General features: G+C 44.4%; 1 protein-coding gene across 2 annotated transcripts in view; it reads right to left on the reverse strand.

The window, feature by feature from the left end:
* The window catches only part of Dscam (DS cell adhesion molecule), a 580,573-nt gene that overhangs the window by 10,652 nt on the left and 545,500 nt on the right, over positions 1 to 24,421 (reverse strand). For both annotated transcript variants that reach the window (XM_085832094.1, XM_021184771.3), the window contains exons 29-32: positions 21,431 to 21,546; positions 18,267 to 18,416; positions 9,167 to 9,364; positions 6,725 to 7,027 (exon numbers count right to left, since the gene is read on the reverse strand). In XM_085832094.1, the coding sequence (XP_085688220.1) occupies positions 6,725 to 7,027; positions 9,167 to 9,364; positions 18,267 to 18,416; positions 21,431 to 21,546 (767 nt within the window). The remainder of the gene's footprint in view (positions 1 to 6,724; positions 7,028 to 9,166; positions 9,365 to 18,266; positions 18,417 to 21,430; positions 21,547 to 24,421) is intronic.

Consider the following 24,421-nt stretch of genomic DNA (forward strand, 5'->3'; position numbering starts at 1 on the left):
AGGGGCTGAGTTAAGGCAGAACTAACTCAGGGTTTCAGGGGGCCAAGAGTTGGAGAATGGAAAGCAGAGGTGAAGCTGGTGGGAAAGATGAGGGGTTGATTCTTCAGTGTCTTGCCCACTTCTATCTCTAGAGAGGTAGGGAGCCATAGAAAGTATTAACGGTTACATTTCTTGAAATTATGTCTTTTTTTTTCCCTGTTGGGGATCTGGGATGCATTAGAATATGATACTGGTAGAAGCCACATGGAATCATGTTAAAAGACAGTATTCTCCATTCTTGTCTCTACAGAATATTCTGTAGACTTTCATGATGCTGAATGTGTGTATGTGTGTGTGTGTGTGTGTGTGCATGTGGGTATGTGCACAGGCATGCCTGTCTTCACAGTTAGGTTTTGTCCAATTTCTTAGATATTTTTAAAAGACTTATCTGTAGTATTTTCAGGACCCCTTCTCTGCAGCCTCTATTATGACATATTTTTTCAGATAAACCAATGGGATCATGGGAGGTATTAGTTAAATATATTAATACTTTCATGGGTTGGGGTGATAATATCTTTCTATATTAAAGAGATTCAGTCAGTAGTAGTGACCTACATATATGTATTCTGATGGGGTTTGCAGTGAGTTTTAAGTCACCGTATAGAGCTCTTCTGCTTGTCTTCTGTGGCAAAGGACTCTGGAAGCTGTCTCTGGTTCCTCACAGGGACACAGTTATCCTTTTTGTTCTTTATATCACTGGTCCATCTGGGCAAGGTTTTGAGACTTAACACCTCCTGAGAGACTGATAGAGCTTTCAGCTCTTCAACGACTAGAACCTAACCCCAGCAAATCAGCCAAGAAAGCATCAAGCTGCCCACTGGGCCTCAGAAGCCAAAGAAAATGCAGTCGTATCCAAGAATACTTCTGTAGAAGGGGGGAATGGCTAATAACCCAAGCCACAGGAATGGCTACATATACTTTGCAGAGCACTTAGCAATGTTAGAGCCTCATGGACAGAAGGCTTCTCTGGAAAGCAGGGACAGAGGGGAACAGTAGAGGGGGTGGCTGCTGAAAACTCAGGAATATAAATACTCAATTTTTGTCTCGAGGAAATGGGGTGGCGGGCTAGTTTTCTATCACCTTGACACAGACTAGAGTAACCTGAGGGGAGGGACTGGAGGAAGCGCTTCCACCAGACTAGCCTGCAGGCATGTGTCTGTGGTATGGTTCTGATTAGTAATTGGTGTGGGAGGGCCCAGCCCGCTGAGGGCAGTGTCGCCCATAGGCAGATGGTCCTGGATGGTAAAAGCAGGTGAGCAAACTAAGCAGTGATGGGGGAGGGGGAGAGAGAGGGAGGGAGAGAGAGAGAGAGAGAGAGAGAGAGAGAGAGAGAGAGAGAGAGAGAGAGAGAGAGAGAGAGAGAGAGAGAGAGAGCAATGGTTCTCCGTGGAGCTTGCTTCTGCTCCCGATTGAATTCCTGGCCTGACTTCCCTCACTAGATTGGGATCTGTACACCAAATAAACCTTTTCTTCCCCAAGTATCTTTTGGCCATGTTTTTTTTTTTTTTATCACAATAGAAAGCAAATTGGGTCACAGACTTGTAATTCTAAGAATAGAACCATTGAGAAGAAGTCTTTCCGTAATGAGCGCACTGAGGGACCATCCCTGAGAACAGACTAGAATCCTAGGGAAATCTATAAGAAGCCAAGCTGCAACTACCAGTCAGGGAGATCTGGTTTCTAGGAAGGAGCAGGGATGAGCACACTGCTCTACTATGAACTGCAGAGTGGACAAAAGAGCCGTGCAGAGGCGCAGTCTCCTGGCCTGGCTCCTAAACTGCCATCCCTGTGGGGCATGGGGATGTCTGCTTGTGTTTGATGGGTCAGATGGATCTCTTGACTCACACTGTAAACACCGAGCTCCCTCCAACCTTTATTTTCTCTCTTTTGTCTGCTTTTGGACCATGGCCACACAGGGTCTTCTCTATGCTCCTTCTCCCAAATAATTTACATCTCATTGCCTCTGTGAGACTTCTTTGACCATCTTTGCCAAGATACCCACTGCTAGACTGTACCCCATCCATAAGCTACTTCCCTTTCGGCAAGCACTTAGCATGACCTAAAGCTTTGGTGTTGGCTCATGCAGTTGCATCATTATAGCTTCTTATAAGGATCTTTCTGAGTCTGTCTCGTACCATATTCTCAGCTCCCAAGTCATTCAGAAGATACCCAATAAGTTATCCACAGGGACAGAAGGGGAAAAGCTCATTCTAGTAATTGTCTTACAATGTACAGGCCCTAAAAATTAGAAAAAATATCATTAAACTCTTAAGTCAAGCTGCAAAGGAAGAGTTAGGGGTCTCCCAGGGAGGTGGTGCTTACACACACACACACACACACACACACACACACACACACACTGCTCTTCATCCTCTCTCATGGCTGAAACTCATACATTTAGGAGAGGATAACAAAACGAGATGAAGGAATCCTAAATCACAATCCAACAACTGCATCCAATAGCTGGTTATTTGGTGGAAGCTCTAGATAGCAGCTATTGGGTGGGTGAGCCATGGACCAGCCGGGACCTCAGAGACACTGTCAGTGGAGACTGGAATGGATGGATTTGGAGCCTGTAGAGTGCAGGTGCCGATATCTTACGATCCTTGCTTTCCCTGAGGCTTCTGGGCCAGGTATGAAGGGAGCATGGGCGGTGAGCTGATGTGTCAAGCCCTGCTGTGTCATGGCTCAGGTGTTCGGGCCGAACATCACAGATAAGTGAGAAGGCTTGGCCAAAGAGCAACAGAAAGTGGTTCAGGGTATCCACAAAACTAAGAAGGGGCTCTATAATCAAGGAGACAGGTCCTTGAAACATTCCAGCAATTTCTCATAGGAATATAGAGTTTGAACCTCTTTGCCTTTTGAAAGATGTGATCAGCTAACCCTGACTGAAGAAAGCAAGCACGTCCTAGTAATAAAATATATGTATCTTAGAAATTCAAGTCAGGCATTATTATTAAAATGTAAAGCTAGACTCTGACTGGTGGTGGGGGAGGTTATCCTCTACCTGGAAGTGATTTGTTTGGATTTGTCAAGGGCAAGAGGGGAAAATATGTCATTTTTTTCTTAAAAGCATGTTGGCATAAACTCGAATGTCCTTTTGTATTTGAATATATCTGACTAGTCACTTCTGGTAATTAAAATATTAGCCAATCACTCAATCTTGTCATGAATACAACACTGACTAAAGAAGACATATTCAATAATATCTATGCACTATGCATAGATATAGTACTCTGTGTCGATTCCAACACTGTTAATTCATTTAAAATTAATTCTTGAACACTGCCTAGGAGTGCCTATTAGTATCTAAGACCCAACTCTTCCTTTCTTGAAGCCATAACCTAGATAAGTTCATGTATATAACTTGATGCCCATTTGTAGGGAGTTTGAAAGTTTGGAATCATGATCATTGGTACTGAAGACAGGCAAAGTAAAAAGATAAGGCGATAAAATGAAGAGGTGATGGAGAAGGAAAGCCTGTGCAGACAAAGGTAAGGCTGTGCTCAGAAGCAGAAAATAATATTCCTCATCCAGAACTCAGAGGGGAACAGGAAAAAAGTGGGTTAGTTAAAAGTACTGGTCAAAGAAGGGGTTAGAACAGCATGCAGCCTTCTGCTTTGCATGTCTTCCACTTGACATGGATGTAGCCATCGTGATGCATCCCCATCACAGCTGCCCCTCAGTGTATCATTTTCAAGGCATGATATTAAGATAGAGAAGACCATTGTAGTGGGATGTGGGTTTTTACGGCCAGATTCTAGTACCAGAACTGTGACAGACACGTGTTCATTTGTTTGGACATTATGCACACACTTGGTACATTTAGGGCTGACTGATGTCACTTCTGCCTGACCTTATAGCCCTCATTTTTCTGACCCAAATCTGAAAGGTTACTCTGGTCATACCATCACCCTGGTGATGCACTATAATTCCATCAGGAAATCCTCTGTTCTGTATTTGATCTGCCTGTTCTACACCTTCAGACCTGTTCTCCTGCTGGACCTGGGGTCCTGCAGAACCAGTTCTGCACCTCATACCATTAATATATTAATAACAGATAGTTCTTGAGATAACTGATGCAGAACTACCTGAAGGATTAAGAAGGAACAACAGAAAGGTTCCCAGAGGATGAAATCTCTCTATAAAGCATATTAAAAATCCAATAATAATCCAGCCCTGTGGCTTAGACAAAACAAAATTTGTGGACATCAGAACTCACATTGACTCAAGAAATTATTCATATCTAAAGTTATAAAAATCACTTCACTTTAAATAATGCATTAAGGTGATAGCCACTTTGTGGCGATGTCTGGGATGCCCTAAGGTAACAATGTCACAAACAAAGTATAAACTTTAAATAAAAGAAATTCTTAACCTAACCATACAGACGGCATGCCATCAGAAAGAAAGGTCAGGCCTTTCATGGCTTGAACGCTTGCAAAAGTAGGGCGCTCATCCTACCTGGAAGCACGGTCTATGGCCTAAATCACACCCGAAGGAGAAGTAGTGTGATGGTCTCTTATACGAGAGCAGAGAGTAGACAGGCTGTGGAGATGGAGTGGGTGCTTTCAGGACTTTAATGGCCACCAAGAAAGGAAGGCGGGGGGGGGGTCTACACTCTGGGGATTCTAACAACTATCTGCAGGTCTACTGCTATCCCAGAACACTTTCTCTCCTCCCTGCTTCTCTGCATTTGGCAGTATGCTCATGGACAACTCCAGAGCAATGATACGGTGTCATGCCCAACTACAGTTGCCAGGAGGTGCCCAGTGGCTCATGTCTTCTCCTGCTGTTCTCGTCACCTCTAGGATGAGCAAGGTCCAAAAGCCATTATCACATCTTATCTTCATTCGCCTTTTAAATAAACGCTATGAACAGCAGCAAAACACATGAATGAAAACACGCAGGAGTAACGGCCTGCACTCTCCTCTGCAGAGGCAGACAGAGTGAAAATGAAGTTAGAGGACTCTATACTGCATCTGCCACAACTTTTGAGTCCATCTGAGAGATTGCTTGCCGGATAGGTAATTCTCACTTTACATATTTTTCATGCATTTATTAGGGCCTTATTTGAGTTTTGCTCTATGCCATAAGACCCAACACAGTGATCATAATTTAAAGAGGGGTATATATATATATATATATATATATATATATATTTAATTTAAATAGTGCCAGTGCTGTGGCTCAGATAAATGGTGACATACTGAATGTGTATCTTTGGCTGTTCCATGAAGGAATGGGTATGGGGCAGCCCTTACAGATGGGAAAAACAAAACAAAAACAGGTGTTTCCTTAGGTTAGCAGTCCACTAGCCTGGTGGATTCAGTCTGAAGTTTTGCTTCAGTTGTGCTGAGCATGGTTTGTCAATACAACAGCCAACATGTAATAACTGAGTTTCTACAGAAAACGTTTCATTTTTCTGAACACAAGGCCCAACCAGAGCCCTCTCTGTGTCTGTGGTTGGGTGGGTAGAAGTTCCTGGTCTTTTTCTTTTAGCTTAGACCATGAAATCCTTGGACATGTTAGCACTTTGAAAGACTAGACCTTTGACTCATGTGCTTTGTCTATCCTTTCTCATCAAGCATAAAGTTTTAGCTCTCACTCAGAAGCCCGGCATATCCACATGAGGTCAAGCTGAAGTGGCGTTAGTCCTTGACCTACATTTTCCAGTTTCTGTCATCTTCAATGAGTACCTTGGTAAAGGAGGTTCCTAGTACTGACTCCTGCTAAGAACCCCTCCCTTTTCAAAGCCCCCCAGTGAAACAGTCTTTAAAACACAGCTCTTGACCATTGACTCTTCTCATCAAGCAGAGAAAGATGTCTTTCTTTCAACCCTGAGTTCCTGGGCTCTGTCTGGAAGCCACACCATTGTTGATGTCAGTGCTAGGGTTGAGGATGGCTGAGTGTGTATTCAAGGATTGCTGTGCTGGAAGCTTGGTCTTCAGAGTGCAAATGCTGGGAGGTGGGAGGTGGTGGGATCGTAAGAAGTGGTAGGACATGGGATACTACCCTTGACGAGGCTTCAGGTGGTTCTGTATCAGTTATCTTAAGAACTATCTATTTTTAAGTCTTTTCATATACAGTAAGTTCTTGTCTCACTGTGTGGCCTTTTTGTACATGTATACCCCTCCCTCCAAATGCCATTAATGATGAGGGCCTCACTGTAGAGTAATTGATGTCAGCACCATGCCATCAGACCTCCGTAACTATGAGCTGAATAAGCTTCCTTTTGTAATAAAGTACCCAATCTATGAAGATTCATTATAGTGATGATAAAACTGACTAACTCAGTTTCCCACCAATCTTAAGGACATGGCTGTTTCCACTGACTGTCCTTTAGAATGCTTGTACTTAGAATTAACCCACCATGTTAGGAGGATGCTCAGGCCACTTTCTGGAAAGAGTTACATGGGAGATATGACTGGCAGAGGCTTGGTAGTTGAGTTAGCCATTTTTTTTTTTTTTTTAGAAGTGGATCCCATAGTTATTGCTTGCTTTTCTCACTAGACTCTGACCAGATCTCAGATTCATGAATAAAATAAATGAATACTACTGTTTTTGGCAAATAATTGTTGCAGTGATTTGTTCGACAGTAATTAGTCAGTAAGCAGAACACCCACCCAGTGTGAGAACTGAGTGTCACCCATAGTAGATAGATGCTCTAAGCAATGATCCTCACCTGGCCGATGGGCCTTTGGAACCGCCATGTTCACCACTCGTCCTCCATCCTGAGGTTTGGGGGGAGATGCAGTGAATCTGCAGATCCCCGATTCTGAAGGGGTACTGGAGGTCAGACTGTCCGTGTACTCATTTGTCCCTGCCGTCAACTGCTCGGAGGACGTGTCGGATATGAAGCACTCTGTGATGGTGAACTTGGCATGCCTCAGCTGCTCTTCCATCTTGGCGTGTTCATAGGCCCTGGCCAGTTCTTCGTAGGTAGAGGAGGCACTTTCTGTGGAGACCATGCTGCTCCTTGCTCGGTCTGTATCATGGGATAGAGAAAAGAGAGGCGGCCATGGGTTGGTAGCCTATGTTTGGACCAACTGGATGGATGACCTTTCCCAGCTTGTGGTTGTAATCTACAGATACATTGTATCTAGACCAACTGGATGGATAACCTTTCCTGGCTTGTGGTTGTAATCTGCAGATACATTGTATCTAGACCAACTGGATGGATGACCTTTCCTAGTTTGTGGCTGTAATCTGCAGATGCATTGTATCTAGCGGAGGCTTGGCTGAGTCAGAGGGTTCTGCTTTGGCCACTCTGAGGCCAGATTCATCAACAAAGTTCAGGGACTTCACATCAAACCAGTTGCTGCAGTCAGATTTCTCAGCCCTGTGTATTTTTATAAATAAGCAAAGCCTTTCCCTCAAACAATTTGGGTTTTGGCAGGGACACTTGGGAGGCAGTGGCAATGCTGCAGCACCCTTTTCTGCTCCAACCGACAGACACATCTGCACTGCAGAGGCTCTGTAACTGGCATAAATATCCAAGCTTTGAAGTTCAGCTCCATGCGTGTCAACTTGGGAAGGAAGATGCGATGATCCTTAGAAGATGACAAGTTGGAGAGATGGCCCAGTCAGTAAAGTGTCTGTCATGCAAGCGTGAGGACCTGTGTTTGAGCTCCTGCACCCATACTAAAAACTGGTATAGAAGGGGCAGGAGAATCAATCCCTGGGGCTTTCTGGTTAATCAGTTTAGCTGAATTAGTGAGTTTCAGGACCCGTGAGAGGCCCTATCTCAAAAAGTAAGATGTGGGTGATTGAAGAAGACACTCAATGTCATGTTCAAGTGCCCCATGTGTGTGTGCTATCCCACACCACACATACATACACACACCACACAATACATGCATACATCACACACATACATACACACACCACACAATACATGCATACATCACACACATATACACATACCACATACATATATATACACACACACATACACACCACGTACACCCCACACACCACACATACACCACATAATATACACACACCTCATACATATATAACACCACATACACACATACACACACCACACACTTACATACACACCTACACATATACCACACACACACACCATACATATATACACATACCATGCACACACACACATACATACACATCACACACTTACACACACACATACACATACACCACACATACACCACATACACATCACACATACACCACACACACACACACACACACACACACACACACACACACACACACACAGTGAAGACTGACTTTTTCACAAGGCAGAACAGTCCCTGATCTCTAGGTTTCATCCTTTGCTGTTACCAATCTTGATGGGAATGAGAAAATAGGACAAAACCCAGTGCAAACAGACCTTACAACAAGGCCATGTCACCTCAGTCAAAGTTGTCTCTGTGTTTCAAATCTACAGAAAAGTTTTGAAGTCACCTCTGAGAACCTTCTAAGAGAAATAACGGACATTAAAAATAAATCCCCACAGTGACACGCACCTTTGGAGCCCTGTTTTTGAAGTGTGTTGTGAAGAGGAAAAAAATGAGCATTAAATTTTTCTGTAGCTACTAGATTCAGATATAGCTTTTCAGAGCTTAGAGGAGGTCATGCCCAGAAGTGAAGCCTCAGTGGTTGACACCAGCAGCCTGGTGGCTTGTTTATCTTATAATCAACCTGATTAATTGCCAGAAGGATCAGCCTGTGTTCCCTATAGGGGTGCCGTGACCTTGTTGTCGAAGGATGTGAAGTTCAGGCTCTTAGTCCTGAAGGTGGGAGTGGGTCAGACGCCCTCAGAGCACAATCGGCAATTACTGCCATTGTGTGGGTGAGATGTACGAGTGCTTCTTTCTCTCTGTTGGGTAGGAACTACAGGGAGAGAGAGCAGAATGGGTGGGAGATTCAAGACACCTGCAAAAGAGAGAGATGCATTTCTGCTCAATTCTGCAAAACTCAGTAAGGCCTTGTACACGAGGAAGGCTGAACACTTGGCCTGGGAACTCTCAGAGAAACGGTTGTCATTTGAAAGTGACCTTCATGAGAGAAGTTAGGCAGGAGGTTTCACAGGCTTCCCTCGTCACAGAGCCTGGGAAGCCCTGCTATGACCAAGAAGGGAGCATGCACTGCCCACCTGTGTCTTGTGACGGGCTGACGCTGTAGCTGTCGCTCTCCTTGTCCACGGATCCTGTAGCCCTGGGTGTAGGCAGTCTCCAGTCTGTGGTGAGGGTGTGTGCTGAGATGGTAGGGTGGGGTCTGTTGAGGGTCCACTGGCTGGCATACCGGTTTCTCGCTGTGGGTCCAGCCTTTGCATTCCTCCTGGTGGTGGGATCTGCAACAAATAAGGGGTATTGTGTGTCTGTCTTCAGGGGTCAAACAGAGCAAGCAGCTGTCACCTCCCTCATGACCTACTTACTAAGTTTGCCAGACATTTAAGTATTTTTAAAAATCCCATAAGCAGAAGAACACCCCCTTTGTGTTTGGAAGCTTCAGATTAACAATGGCCACAACATTCATTCAAACTTTCTAAATATCAATACCTCCCATAAGACAAGGAAACTTGACCAAATGTGTTTCTGAGATTCATTTACCCTGGTGCAGACTGATCTACACGATGCTCCCCACTCCACCTCACGGTATATCCCTCATCTTGACTCCAGGGTCATAGAACATGATCTCATTTGGAGAAAAAAAAAACAGTCATTGCATACATAATCAGTCATGAGGAGGTCACAGAGGGGATAGGGTGGGTCCCTATGCTATAACACTGTTGGACTTATGAAGAGAGAGATACAGGAGGAGGTTGCCCCCTGCAGGGAGAACCAAAAATTGTGTCTGAGTACAGGATAGCCAAAGGCTGTTGAAGCCTTGTTTCAAGTTTATTTCTAAGTTCAGTCAGTACTTTCCATCCAGTTATTTAAGCTAAAGCCCCTGGAGACAAAATATCACATTTTTTTTTTTCTGTCCCAACATCCTCTCAGCAAGTGACAGTATGTCTCTTGATGAGCATCATGGGAACTTTGATGAAGACTTGGATGGACTATTTAATATGAACAACAAATAGCTAAATGATATCTGGATAGCATGTGTCAACTGTCTATGAAAAATGTCAAGGTCTACGTGTATGTGGGGTACTGCCAGAGGCTTGTATCTTCTTTAAGTCTGGAACTCAGGTCAACAGGTGAATAGGGTAGTGTGGTCTTAGCTCAACCCTGGTGAACTAAGAAAAGGGACATATTAGTAGCAACGTGTGTTGGGCCCTGGAACAGGCCAGAGTATTACCTTTTATGAAATTCCATGGACCAGGGGAGGTGTTCTGTTCCCTAGAGTGATTTTTTTGGGACTCCGAATGAAAGTAGTTCAGGGTCCTGGAAGGGACTTTTCCACTTCTGAATTCTCTGCTTCTTAGAATGGCATAGTCTGGCCACTTTGTGATCAGCACTGATGCAGCTATTTCAAAGGAACAAACTGAGACCCAATTTTGGATATGGCTGCTTATGCCCAATTGCATGCTTCTGTGAGCTCAGAATTCTCTCCAGAGTAGATGCGAGGGTCTGTCTTTAGAGCTGTCTATACGGCTGGCTCACAGTAATTGTTTGGATTGGTACTTAGCCTGGAGTCACTTCACGGATGAACAATGGCAGTTTAGGCATGACACAGCTCTTCTGCCCGTCTGCTCAGGCACTGTGTCTTACTTGGCCAGATGTGGCCTGATCCTGGCTGTCTGGGTCTGTAGTTGGGTGTGCACAGGACCATGGCTTGTCCATAATCCCCACTGGAGCATGAAATGCTGACACGGGGCATCAGGGAAAAGCCTTTCTTTGCAAGTGGAAGATTTTCCCCTTTGCAGATTTCTAGTTATTGGTCTTTGAACTAATCCATCATTCTAGGATTTAGGAGAGGAACATTAAGAAGATGGCCAAATCAATACATTTTAAGATTCTCTGGGTCATCAAAAGACCCAGTCCTGCTGCATGCTTTTGGCTACATTGATTTTTTTTTTAAGGGCACATTTCATCTCTTGCAAAAATTCCATAGAAGAAGGCCTTATTAGAAGATAGTTTCTGTCTTTGATGTGAATGCAAACGAGCCATGCCAAAATGTTGGAGCCCTGTGCACAACAAGGTGTGAATGATAATTGCGAATTTTCCCAGGGAAGAGGAACATTCCAGAGAGGTCCTCCACAGAGAGAAAAACAGTGTCATGGGTAGGAGTCTAAATGTCTTCCAGGCACTATTGACTTGATAAGTGGAGCTTAAATAGTACAGCTTGTTATTTAAATGCTAATGAGTCTTTTCTAGAAAATTACCCAGCCCCTTATGTAAGTTTTGAGGAATCTCATTTTTTATTCCTTGGGTTTCAAATTACAGCCACACTTGTTGAGGATTTTGGGTGCTCTCTCAGAATAGATGCAGGGGCTAGGGCAGACTCAAAGTCTCTAACTCTCTTCACAAGTTTCCAAGTTTCTCACCCGGGTTCCCTGCCTTAGAAAGCTCTTTTCTCAGTGTGGTCTTCTTTCCCCACTGAGACCTCCCTATTTGGAAAATTTCTATTCAGAGCTGCAACTCTTTTCAAGTTAATTCTATTCATTATCCCAAGTCCCCCTGGATGAGGACAGAGCTAGCAGTGGCCTGATAAATGTTGAAAATATAGGTCATGGTATCAGTTTTCTGAGCCGCAGGCCACAGTTCTGATCTGTGCTATGCAGGTGTCCCAGGGTTAGAATCGTGTCAGGATGTGGGAAGGCAAGGATATCTGACACACTTTTTTTTTAAACATAACCAGGTTTTAGCAACCCGTTTTTGTATCTGAATTGAACTTGATGTGGTAGCTTCCAACAGCAATGTAAATACTTGGATTTTGCTCGATGGTAACTTTGCTTATCTAGGGATTTTTCTGCCCTGCATGGAAGATTCTTTGCCAACCTCCCAAGCCTCTAATATAAATACAACTTAGTGATTAAGCAGCATGCTTGCCAAGCAGCCAATGAGTTAGAGGACAGGGGTATAAATAACTCCGGACCTTTCAACTCTGGGTCTAAATCTGCATTAAGTTTTCTGCCCATTGAATCAAATTATTTTAATTATCCCGAATTCGGGATCAGAGAGGATTGTGTGGGTAACCGGTTGGTTACAAAAGCATGTCACATGTTGTGTGCTCACTGGATTAGTCTTCCTTTAATCATCTGCTATCTGTCCTCAGGTCTCAGAGATGAGGCCTCAGCTATGCACGGAGAACTCAGTGGCCTTCCCATGTATAACAGTCAATCATTTCCCTATTTGAGTAGCAAATGTTTATCCAGGGTTTATGGTGCATTGGATCATGGGATCACCCTGCCCACAGGAGCTATTTTCTTCCTGCACTCTCTCGTACCATTCTGGGTGACAGAGAATATATTCAGGGTTGTAGTAATACGGATTCAATGTATGTTTTAAGCTTTCTTATCATTATTTAGATATAACCTACTCACATCTTCCTATTTTTTAAAATCATTTCTATGTGAATTAAAAGTCAGTATAATGTAAATGCTAGGAAATCAGTTATTATATTGTATTGTTAGGGTGTGGTGTATGGGGGAGTTGAATCTACAGACAAAAAGGGAGTAGATATGAGAGCTCATGATATGTATATGATATATGTATGTGTACACACACATTCATGTATATTGACCTGTGTGTTGTATAAGCCTGCTTTAGTTCCCACGTCCTTTATGTAGTATCATCTATTCTCAGCGGTCACACAAAGTGGTGAAGTGTATGGCTTTCGAATCATGTTACCTAGTTTTCAAGTCTAGTTTTGTTACTCAAAGGCTATGTAACTCTGGCTTTGTGATCTCATTTGGGTAGGCCTGCGTACCTCATTTCTGAGACTGGTGACATCACTGCCACCTCTAGCTTTGGGTGATCTGAATGTGTCAGAGAATCCAGGGTATAAAAGTCTATGGTGCCTGAGCAGCAGACCCTCAACCTGCTGGAAACGTCCCAGGTGTATTGGGAAGATTCAATGGATTAATCAAGAGAGCTAAAATCTTGGTTTAGACAGTTTGACAGAAGAACGTCCCTTAACAATTCATAATCCAGACTTCTCAGATGGGTGAAGATGGCCAGGGATGGGCAGGCAAGGGCCAGGCTGAGAGCCACATGACCAAGTCACTTGCTGTGGCATAGTAGAGGGCTGTGAATTTGCTCTAGTCAGAAATGATGCAGGGCTGGGAAGGAGATGGGCATGGTAAGGACCTGAGTTTTCCTGGCCGAGGCTCAGCTACCTTCCCTGGGTTCCTCTGCATTGGGAGATTGCAGCTTGTGGGCTGGGGATTTAGCATCTGGGAAGTCAGTATATCTATGATCCATGTTCACATCTTGCAGGGAGCCAGGACCTGTGGGCAGACCTTGGCTCCAGTAGCTCTCACAGTTATAAAGTCCCAGTGCAGAAATGGCACCAGCCTTTCTAGATATTAAGGTGAGGGAAAGGCATGTGAAGGGGGCTCTTCTCAGAGCCCCAGGGTCTTCAATTCCTGGGCTTACAGATTCTTACTAGGCCGTGTGGCTGTCTGGGACTTAGGGATGTTCGTTCTGCTATCAGGTTGAGGGAACTGAGCAAGTCACCTCCCCCTCGGGACCTTGACTCCCTCATCTGTGCGAGGACTGAATTCCATGTGAACTTGACAATCTGTGTCACTGGGCGGCGAGAGGACCAGATGCCAGTAGTACTTGGTAACTATTTGACCCTCAATATCCAGCAGTTCTCCAACCAAGGACTCGGCCAACCATTGACCACAAGTATCTAGAAAACAAAACGTGTCCATCTAGAACATGTAGAGACGTCTTGTCATCATTCTCTAACTGTGATGAGATAGCAGCTATCCATAAATGGTATACAGTTTACATACAGTGTAATACAGTATACATATAGTGTGCATACAGTGTACACAGGGTGTACATACGGCAGTGCACAGTGTGCACACAGTGTACATATATTGTGCAAGGCATTATAAGGAATCTGTACATTATTTAGAGTATATGTGAAGTTGACTACACCTTATGTAGAAACACTGGACCACTGTATTCATTACTGTTTGTGATCTTAGCATAGCACAAGCTAGAGTTGCCTTGGAAGAAGGAACCTCAACTGGGAAAGTGCCTCTATCAGACTGACTTGTAGATAACTTTGTGGGGCATTTTCTTGATGGATGTGCCAGGGCCCAGCCCATTGTGGTTAGCGCTGCCCCTGGGCAGGTGGTTCTGGGTTGTATATGAAAGCAGGATAAGTAAGTTGCAGAGAGCAAGCCCAGTAAGCAGCAACCCTCCATGACCTCTGCAACAACTGCTGCCTCCAGGTTCCTGTTATGTTTGAGTTCTTACCTTGATTTCCCTCAGTGATGGACTATAACCTGGGGTGTGTAAGCCGGAGGAATAACTCTTTTCCTCCCCAAGTTGATGTGGATTGTGATGTTTATCACAGCAATAGAAAGTGAACTAAGAGAGCCATTGTATTCATGGTACTCTGGCAGCTATAACTTGGAGGTCCAGGAACCCATAGATATCAAGGATGGATGCATGGTAAATGTTCTGTACACAGGGGAGCAATCAATGGATGGATGAATGAGTAACTTTCAGGTATATATGATATCCAATCCCTTAAAAAAATCAATCATAGGTCATCACAGTCGTAGACCTTGCTACTTTTCCCAGGAGGAGATCTTGTGGGTGGGCATCTTTCCATCAGAAGGGAAGAAAGAATGCACTTTCTCTGGGAGGTTAGGGCACACAGACCTGCTGAACAGAAATCTCTGGAGATGGATGAGAAAGGGGGTAATAAATTGAGTTTCCAAGTCCTACATGAGTAAGTTAAATACCCGTTTACTCTTATCCCAATCACTCTGATCCCAGCACCCTATAATTGATCAGCACTTGATCTTTACAGGGTACATGCCTAAGTCATATGCTGGGAGCAGGGTGTGAACAGAGTCCCAGGTTCAAGGGATTCAATGTCATTCATACAGACATCAATGTCATTCATACAGAAGGAAGGAAGGAAACTGAGCAAAAGATGTGGCCAAAGCATGTGTCTTCACATACTGAGAGCAGTGAATGGCACATTGTTTCCATTCCTCATACACAGGAAAAGAATTTGGCGCAACTCTCTGGCAATCTAATAAAATACTTGGGAACACAAACTCTGCAGTTGGAGTCGTGTTTGTATACAGACAACAGCTTCCAATGTTCTAGTAATAAATAAAGACCCCTGCAATAGCAACATGATCCTAACATAGAGGATGCAAGAATGATGCCTTTTGTAGTTGAGACCATGGGGAATATAGTTGGATCGTAGAAACGTTGGCATTCACTGGGACTGGATCCCAGAACTTCCTTGGGTACGAAAGCCTGCAGATGCTCAAGACTCTTTGACACAATGACACGGTGTTTGCATAGAACTTGTGTGTGTCCTCCCACACACTTCAAACAACAGATTCCTAATAGTACCTAATTTAATGCAAATGCTATAGAACTCTGTTATACTGCATGTCTGAGGGAACTGTTATCAGGGAGCCTCAGCCCTGCTCGGTACAGGTGGAATCTTTACGAGGAGTTCTGATGTGTGTGCAGCTGCACCGACAGAGGCAGAACTCTTGGCTATAGAGCTGGCTTCACAAATGTATCTCTGCAAACATAACAAGCTCTAATGAGCTGGACTTAGGCCATCGGACCCCAGGAGTTTGTTAATATAGATGTGGCAGCTAGTTAGAGGTGGTGGCAAGCTCCAGGGAGCAAGAGCGAGCAAGGATCTGCACTCCAGGACATTCCTGAAGGTCAAGCTTCTTGGGGTGCTGTGGGGCTAAGTCACTCAGTGTCTTCATTAAAAACAAACACAACACACACACACACACCTTGCATATTACTGTTCTCTACCCTGTTTAGGCTTGAGAATGTAGTTAATGGGATAATTAAAAGATTGCAGACATCCTTAAGAGAGTGTTTTCAGGATGACTCTGAATAATTCCATCTTAGGATGGGAGAAGAGACCTGGAGAGCAGTGCCCAAACTTGAATCGCTTTTCTTTCTGTCAGCATGGTTTAATGAAATTCACCGTTAAGGAGAGAAGCATGCTCTCAAGTTGTAGTGTTTCCAGGTGACAGCCAGGTTGGATTCTGGGACAACGTGGTAGGACTATCAGGATGGACCCCACGTACATTGCATGGCTTGGACAGCTGTTTCTGTCTCTTGCTCTCTTAACTGCTTTCATGGCAGCTCGCCAGCACCCCAGGGCTGTGTCTACTCCAGTGCTCCGGAGAATCTTGGGGTTTTTCCCTCCCTGCTCTCTCTTGACAGCCAGCTCCAGCTCTCCCTCTGATGACCTTGGTTCCCCTCTGACCTTGGTTTATACCACCTCCTCCTCCATGAAAGAGTTTACAAAAAAACCCAGGTCTAGCGGGTTCCTCCCACCATCCCTGTACCCTGTACTTGATTGACCTGACTTTGTGCCTCTTCACACTGTCTTTTCTTTATCTATCATTTCCAGAGAAAGAAACCATAATATCTGCTTTCCCACTAAAATGAAAAATACAGTCTTTCCTCATTTTGTTTGCAGTACATTCCCAACACTGAGTATGAGCCATATATGCAAAGTGAAACCTGAATAAACATTTCTAAATGCTGAATGGAGGAATTCTATTTCCCCAGTGATGCATAACAACTTCATAGCCATGAGGCATGGAGCACACTCCTCCCTGCCTCATGCTAGAGTCCCTGGTTTACAGTGTCTGCACGTGGTACAAATTCATCTCTGATATTTTAAATGCCATCAAAACCACTTCCCATTATCCCATGGCATATTCTTCACGCTGCTGGAAGTTTCTGGTACATTCCTGTCATTGCTTCTGCTCCTGCATTAACTATTTGTGATAGCTACTGTGCATGGTGCCTTTGCTCTCAAAGGTAAGCACCATTTTGTGTTGCTTTTTACCTGCCAGATGGAACCAATGTGCTGTGATCAAGGCAGGCAAAGACATATCTCCCAGATGTGTCAATGTCTTTTGATTTAAGAGAAAAGAAAATGTAGCCTAGAAATCTGAAGAGGCTGGAGCCAGATCTCAGCTCACAGTGATAAAGTCAAAGAGTGGTCAAGGCCTTGAAGCATTTTAGTAACAAGGCTCTTAGCTTGTAGACACAAGCCCAGAGAACTAGTGGTTCCTACTATTTGTGTCTCCAGAACATATTGACATTCTCAGAAGGAAGGAGACTAGTTTTGCACAAGGGACAAACCAAACATGGCTTCAACATGGTGAAAGCCACAGTCTCAGGTGGTCTTTAGCTCTGTTCAATGCTATCCTGAGTGTTACAACCTGGTTTGGGAACTGATCAGTCACGCCACGAAGCTCACTGCCTGGCATAAGCTAGAATTTGTAAGCCACAGCTTCCAGCAATGCATCATGGGTTTCTTCATGATATTATATGTCTCTAAAAGTGTGGTATTTTACATAGAGAGTGATTAGGGACTTACAAGTGAGATGGCAAAGCTTCCAAAGTGACAATTGGGACATTAATTTCTCACCCTTTGAGGGGATTTATGAATAGTTTCAATTATGAATAAACAAGACTATCTAATTAATAAGCTAGATGTACATTAGGAAACTTCTTTGCAGTAATCAATTTCCACCAATTACCAATGCAAATATGAATAACTAAGCTGAACAATATCTCCAGATTTAGCTGCCAGAAGCACCACTCTTCTCTGTGTGTTTAGGAGACGAATGTTAGCTTTGAGGTCAGACATGTCTACAGCAGCTTTCTGTGTGCACTTCATGTGCACAACCTTGGACTATTGGTCTGAAACTCCATCTTCCAATGCCTGAAACAAAGACTCTGACATCTACTTTTTAACTGAAAGGTTGCTGTAGATAACACATGTGAGATTGTTTCTCTCCCCCAAACGTGACACTGCATGACACATTCAAGTTAATCACCCTTCTCTTTCCCATGTTGTATAAAGTTCAAAGGGTTATCTTCACCTGAAATTTCTAGCAATTTCTACAGTAACCCAAGACTAAGGTGTGTTGGTTTGAGTTGATACACACCTAAGAAGTAATAAAGGACGCTTCAACATCCCAACTGAAAGTTCATCACATCTATTGCTTAGGTGTGTGATTGAGAAAGCCCATCCTTTTATTTTCGAGGGGCACGGATATTGTTAGCATTGACAACAGCCATACATTCCAAGGGCTGCTGAACACTCACTCGTTCCTGGCCGAGCATCGGAGACATCCACCAGGGGCCCGGTGGCCTGAGACACCGATTGGTAATGCACCGTGTGAGTCACCGTCAGTGACTTCTGTTTGGCTGCCTCCCCGAAGTCAGCATCCGTCAACAGGACTGTGGAGCGGTCATCTGCAAGAGGGGGCACACAGGAAAGCCAAGTGTGTTTAACAAAGGTGAGAACAAACGGCAGTCTAAAGAGGCACACACACACACAGATAGAGAGGCTTGACTTCTTGTGAAAACAACGTCACTCAGTGTAGCTGACCACTTGGTATACTTTGGGGTTTATGTGTTTGTCCAAAGCTTGCCTGACATACTGTACAATGTCAATGCTCCCAGTGATAGGGTTGCCCCGTGAGACAGACCTTTTCAGCTGCTGGAACACTCTGTAGAATTAAACCTTCCAGTTCCCACAACTGAGGTTGGTCAGTGTTTGGAGAAGGGGGAGAAGGCCTTTCCTGAGGAACTTGATGGTTCCTTTCCTTTCTCCGGCTATGTCTGAGCTTTAATCATTAAAAGCTTAAGGGTACATGTTTTGACTGACTTCAAGGATCTCTCTCTTGTAAGTCCCTCAGGGCACGGGCTCCGGAAAGCTGGGAAGGCAAGAGCCAGGGCCTTGGGGTCCCAAGGAGAACAGCTGTGTGAGATGCACATGCCACTGTCTATCTGAGGACCGTCATTCTCTTTCCCATTTCCTTTAGAGTTCTTTGACACAAAGGGAGACTTTGGTTGGGAAGTAAGGAGTTTCTGTACATTTTCAGAGACTGTGAGTCAGGCTAATGTTCTGATTATCAGTCAGCCAGGACCTGCTACAGCATGCCGGAAGGGATGGGGGATTGGGGGGGGTTACTGATGCTATGCTCATCAACAACACAGCAAGCAAGGCTTCTGTGCCCAAAAATGGCTCTGAACAGAGAGAACCTTACAAAACCCAGTTGCTCAGGCTCTGGCAGGGGAGGAAAGGCCTCTTGAAGTTAGAATCAAATTTCTTGGCAAAGAAGTGGAGAGGAGGCTGCCAAGCTGTCTGCGAGTGTCCCGGCGGGTGGCACGGCACAGGTTGGTATTGAGATGAGTTTGCCAGAGCTGGGCTTGGAGGCTTGGCTCTGGAGCTGTCATTCAAACCCTCATAGAAAGTGGGATTTGCACAGATATGGAGTCTCACAATTACAGCTGATACCAGAGGACCCCCTAGCTACGTTGGTTTGTCCTCTACAATGCAGCAGCTGCATTGTGGATTCTGGTAGGTAGTTATGTTTTTAAGATGAGATTCGCGGCTGGGTTATAAATCTGTCCTGGGAAATGTGAAGTGCCTCCTTGCTGATTGCGAGCTTAGCCATTCATTCTGGGCAGAAATAAATGGTGGTCTAATGTTTGATCCTTATAACCAAAGCCCAGAGTGTTTCCTAGTAATTAGAAAACGCCATCGACCCACTCTTTTGGAATTATAGGAGACAAATGATGGTCAGCGACAGATGACGGTGGGCAGATTGTGATGGGTCTCTGGCTGTGGGTCATGGTGACATACAGAGATGACTGGCAGGTTGTCTGGTATTCAGCCAGTAACAAAGAGCTCATGGAAGCCATGTACCACTGACAGGCTCCATCCTGCTGTAACAGGCATTTGAAGGATTATGAAGGGTCTGAGGAGGGATACTTACAAATGTCCTCTGTACTCCTCCCTGTTACCTAACCACTGTGACCTGCCAAGCTCCCTAGCCTCCCCGCATTCTCAAATCAACACACAGGCTGTTGGCCTAGCAGAGTGCATGGCCAAAGGTGATTAATTTAATTTTAATGCCCTATCTCTGGAGGTCAGTAAGAGAGGTATTACCTAAGTCCCAGCAGCAAAAACATACAACCAAAAGCAAAGCACGGCCTTTGATTTGCATTGACAAAAACTATCACACCCTATGGCACTCAAGAGAAAGTGGGCTTCCTATTTGATATGGGCCTAAGAATTAATGGGAGTCCTGTGACTGAGGGCTCAACTGGACTTGGTCACAGTTTTGCTGATTGAAGGGCAGACTGGGCCTTGGCATTTCAGAGTCATCAGCTCAAGACACCTTTCCAAATGGTGGGACAAGGGAAGGGTGAAGGGAGGAACTGTTCCTTCCACCTGACCTCCTCTTGCAGCCTTCCTGGGAGGAGTGTTCAGGGGCCATACTAGGAGGCAGGCATTGTATCTCGTCCATGGGGAAAGGGCTGATCTGGTGAGTGGTGGAGGATACCTCCCAAAGCAAATGAAGTTTGCAAAGGGGGAGGTCCCAATGACTGTCTACTAAGATGCTGGTCTTGATTTTCATGGTTCTCGAAGCCTCACGGGATTCAAGAGGGTCATGATAGCAGGTGGCAATACCCCATCACTAGAATGGATGATATGGTGGTAAAGCTGAAAGTCAGCCAGAAATTCTGAGTCTACTCCTGTCTGGTGACTTCGGCCAGTTTTAAAAACCTTTCCACATCTCATAGAAGAGCAGTCTCTTTCCTGTGATCCAATAGGCAGTTAAGCGAGTAACATGGAATGTGCTAAAAGAGACCGTGGGCTTTAGAGAGCTCTCAATAAATGCTAGGGGCTGCCATGGTTGTTACCAATCACAGGATGGCAGCACGTCAAGATGCTGTTTTGGTGGTGGAGAGGCCATGGTACTTGTCATTTTTCATGGCTTCCCTTAAGACTGAGAAATTTGGGCGGGGATTTGCAGGGTAGAGATCTGGCTGTTTCAGCTCGGGATTTTATGGGATGCTGGGAATAGGGAGACAGCCTGCATGGCGGTATTTATTTGTTTAAGTCTTAATCAAATCTTGAAGGTTTATTTAATGAAGGCTGACCTTATCAGGGTTGGCAAGGAGAGCATAGAGGACTTCTAAGATGAAGCTTTGCAAGGCGGGCCTGAGGAGCTCATTGTGCTGCAAAGTTTTCATCGTTGGAGGGACAGCAGTTTCTCCAGGAAAGGCCCAAAGTGAGCAGAGTTGGGGGACTATTGACTGGCACTTATTATTCCCCTTGGCTTCTCTACTCATGGGGCATGCAAACTATTCCCATCAAGAGCTTCCCATGCTCATAGGTCAGGAGGAGGAAACATGGTGATCTCTCATCCTACAGCAGCCACTCCCTGGAACCTTAGGTAAGCAGGGCACCTTACCTATGGTCTCCATTGTGTCTCTCTCTTCAATCAAAAGCTGAGCCCTGGGTATATCAATGTGCATTCTCAAAGTCTGCTGCTGTTTGCTTAAGGTATCTGAAGTCCGTGTGTTTTTGCTGAGAATAAAAGAGAGCATGTGTTAGCCAACCCAGTTCAACGTGATGTTACAAAGGCACATCACTCTCTTATCAACCTGGTCTGTTGTTTAATTACAAAAGTACCTTGAAGAGATAAAAGGGCAATATACATGACAGAAAATGCCTTTCCTTCAGTCAAGAGATATGTATTAAGATTAAATTTCAGTAGACAAAGGAGATTCAGAACATATACACTTATAATAGGTGGGATCAATAATGATCAGTCTTGAGAAAGTTACCATTTCTTGGGTAAGGGTGATAATGACCTTAAAAAGGGACATTCAGATAATGAAATATATAGTTATACATTATATATCTCATCTATCTATCTATCTATCTATCTATCTATCTATCTATCTATCATCTACCTATCTATCTATTTATCATAAGCCAGTCTATCTATCCATTTATTTACCTGCTTATGTATCTATCCATCTATCACCTGACTATCTATCTATCTATCTATCTATCTATCTATCTATCTATCTATCTATTATCTATCATATGCCTGTTTGTCTACCTATCCATTTATTTACCTACCTATCATCTATCTACCCACCTATCATCTGACTATTTATCTATCTATCTATCTATCTATCATCTATCTATAGTGAGGATAGCAGGGGAGGAAGCCTGTGAACAGCTGGGCACTGGATGGTGGCTTCACTAACAGATCTATATTAATATCTGGTATCCTTTTGTTTTTCTTCTACTGACAAGCCATAGCCTTGTTAGCATCTCCAACATCACTTTGATTTTCCTAGCTGAGCACTATTTTGAAATAGAGAGAAAAAACTCAGTCACTAAAATAATTTTATCTCAAAATTTGTGTACCAGAAAATTACTCTGAGAGTGAATTCTCAAGTAATGGAGGAAGTAGGTGGTAGATCTGCCTGGCGTAATCACAGCTCCAAGTTAAACCTTCATGTTGAACAGCCGACAGAGGCCTTAATTAGCAATCCACTTAGGGGTGGTTCAGTCTTTCATACAGACGTGCTAGATGTTAAAATGTTTTCCGAAGCACCCCCTTGCAAATGGAAGGCATTGGGATACTTCAGTGAAGCTGTTTATGGTAGGCCTAAGTCCAGGGGCAGAATCTTCAAAATCTCTACAGGGTGATTTCTAGAATCAGGTTCACCTGTTGGTTCCTTGACTTTCCTTCCTTCCTTCTTCCTTCCCTCTCTTCTAGTGTCTGTCTGTCCATCATGCTTGTGCCTGTGCGTGTGGAGTTAACATTGGGTGTCTTTCCTCAATACCTCCTTAACTTCTTTTTTTGAGATGGTGTCTGGTTGACACCAGTGCTACCTGTCTAGGCTAGGCTAGTTACCCAGCAGGTATCCAGTGACTCTGACCCAGGTAGGTACACCTGACTTTTTATATGGGTGCTTGGGATTTGAACTTTGGTTCCAGTACTTGTATGGCAGGCTCTTTACCCACTGATCCATCTCCCGAGTCCCATTTGTTCCTTATATTCAAGGCAGAGAGCAAGGTCTACATGGTGCACTTAAAGTGCTTTTCTCTCCAATGAAGGAATTCCTAGACCTCTGTCTCCTTAACTCTTTCTCACCTACTCTTAAACCAAGTAGCTGATGGAAATCACCCAAACACCATGCCCATTTGAGAAAGCCCTGTATGCTGCCTGTTGAGGCCCAGGTTACAACTGGATGTTTTATGACACCCCTCTCTTCCTGCAAATGTAAACAAAGCACCCCACAAGCAAAGCTATATTCAGAAGGTTCACTGCTCGTCTGGGTGCTTCATCTCCAACCACATTTCTTGCTCTACAGACTCATAACTGGGTCATATACCCCAATCATGCTAATTATGAGCAGCCCACATTCAACCCTTTTGGCCTGTTTTTTTTTTTCACATGGTCTTTATACACTTGCAAATTATTTCACTTCCTATTGCACTCATGGTTAAAAAGAAGAAGAAGAAGAAGAAGAAGAAGAAGAAGAAGAAGAAGAAGAAGAAGAAGAAGAAGAAGAAGAAGAAGAAGAAGAAGAAGAAGAAGAAGAAGAAGAAAGGGGACCAGTGCAGAGATTCACACAGTGGCAGTTGAGGTCCCTGGGGGACGATGTGCTGATGCCATATGCTTCTACCCTCTGAGTTTCCACAGAAACACATGGGCAGCCTCTATCCTGTGAATATCCAACAGACCCCTTCAGAAGCCATGGAGGACTCAAGAATGTCCTTGTACCAAAAATAGAAACCGGAATGGTTCCTTCACCTTAAGAATAGTTATGAGGAAGCAGCTGGTCTGACAGGCTATGAGCACCAGGAACAGGTTACACTCAACTGACAATGAAAGATCCCTGTCTCAGGGATATAGGAAACAAGTTAAGTAACCGCTGTGAAGACTCTGCTGGCATGGGACAATGACACTGTGTGACAAGGACAGTGAGGAAGTGAGGGCTAGAGGGAGAGTCCCATATCTCTGGAGAAGATGCTGCCAGGCCCCACAGTGGAAAGGCAAGCAAATGGCTCAGTGAACCTTGAGACCCAGGCCCTCGCCAGTGAGGCCCCTGTCTGTACTTCCTGTTCCCTTTGGAGAGAGCTTATCCCCTGCCCCGCCCCCCTGCAACGTCCTTGTGATGCCTGCTTAGCAGCCATCTTTTCAGTAGGCCAGGTTGGCCCTGCGGGGGAATACCTCCTGTCCTAGCCCCATTCTCTACTTAATTTAGTTTTCTTGGCACCGTCTCTAGCATATGTTTAATCAAGTCAATTAAACATATGTAATTGGCTTATCTTATTCATTATCTGTCTCTCCCACTGGAATCACATCTCCACAGGGATAGACGCATCTGCTCCGGTCCTTACGAGTCCCCAGAACAGCAGGTGGCCAGAGGAGGTA

The sequence above is a fragment of the Mus caroli genome, unplaced genomic scaffold (assembly GCF_978045245.1).
Source record: "Mus caroli unplaced genomic scaffold, Mus_caroli_1 scaffold_17, whole genome shotgun sequence".
In the NCBI taxonomy this organism is placed as follows: domain Eukaryota; kingdom Metazoa; phylum Chordata; class Mammalia; order Rodentia; family Muridae; genus Mus; species Mus caroli.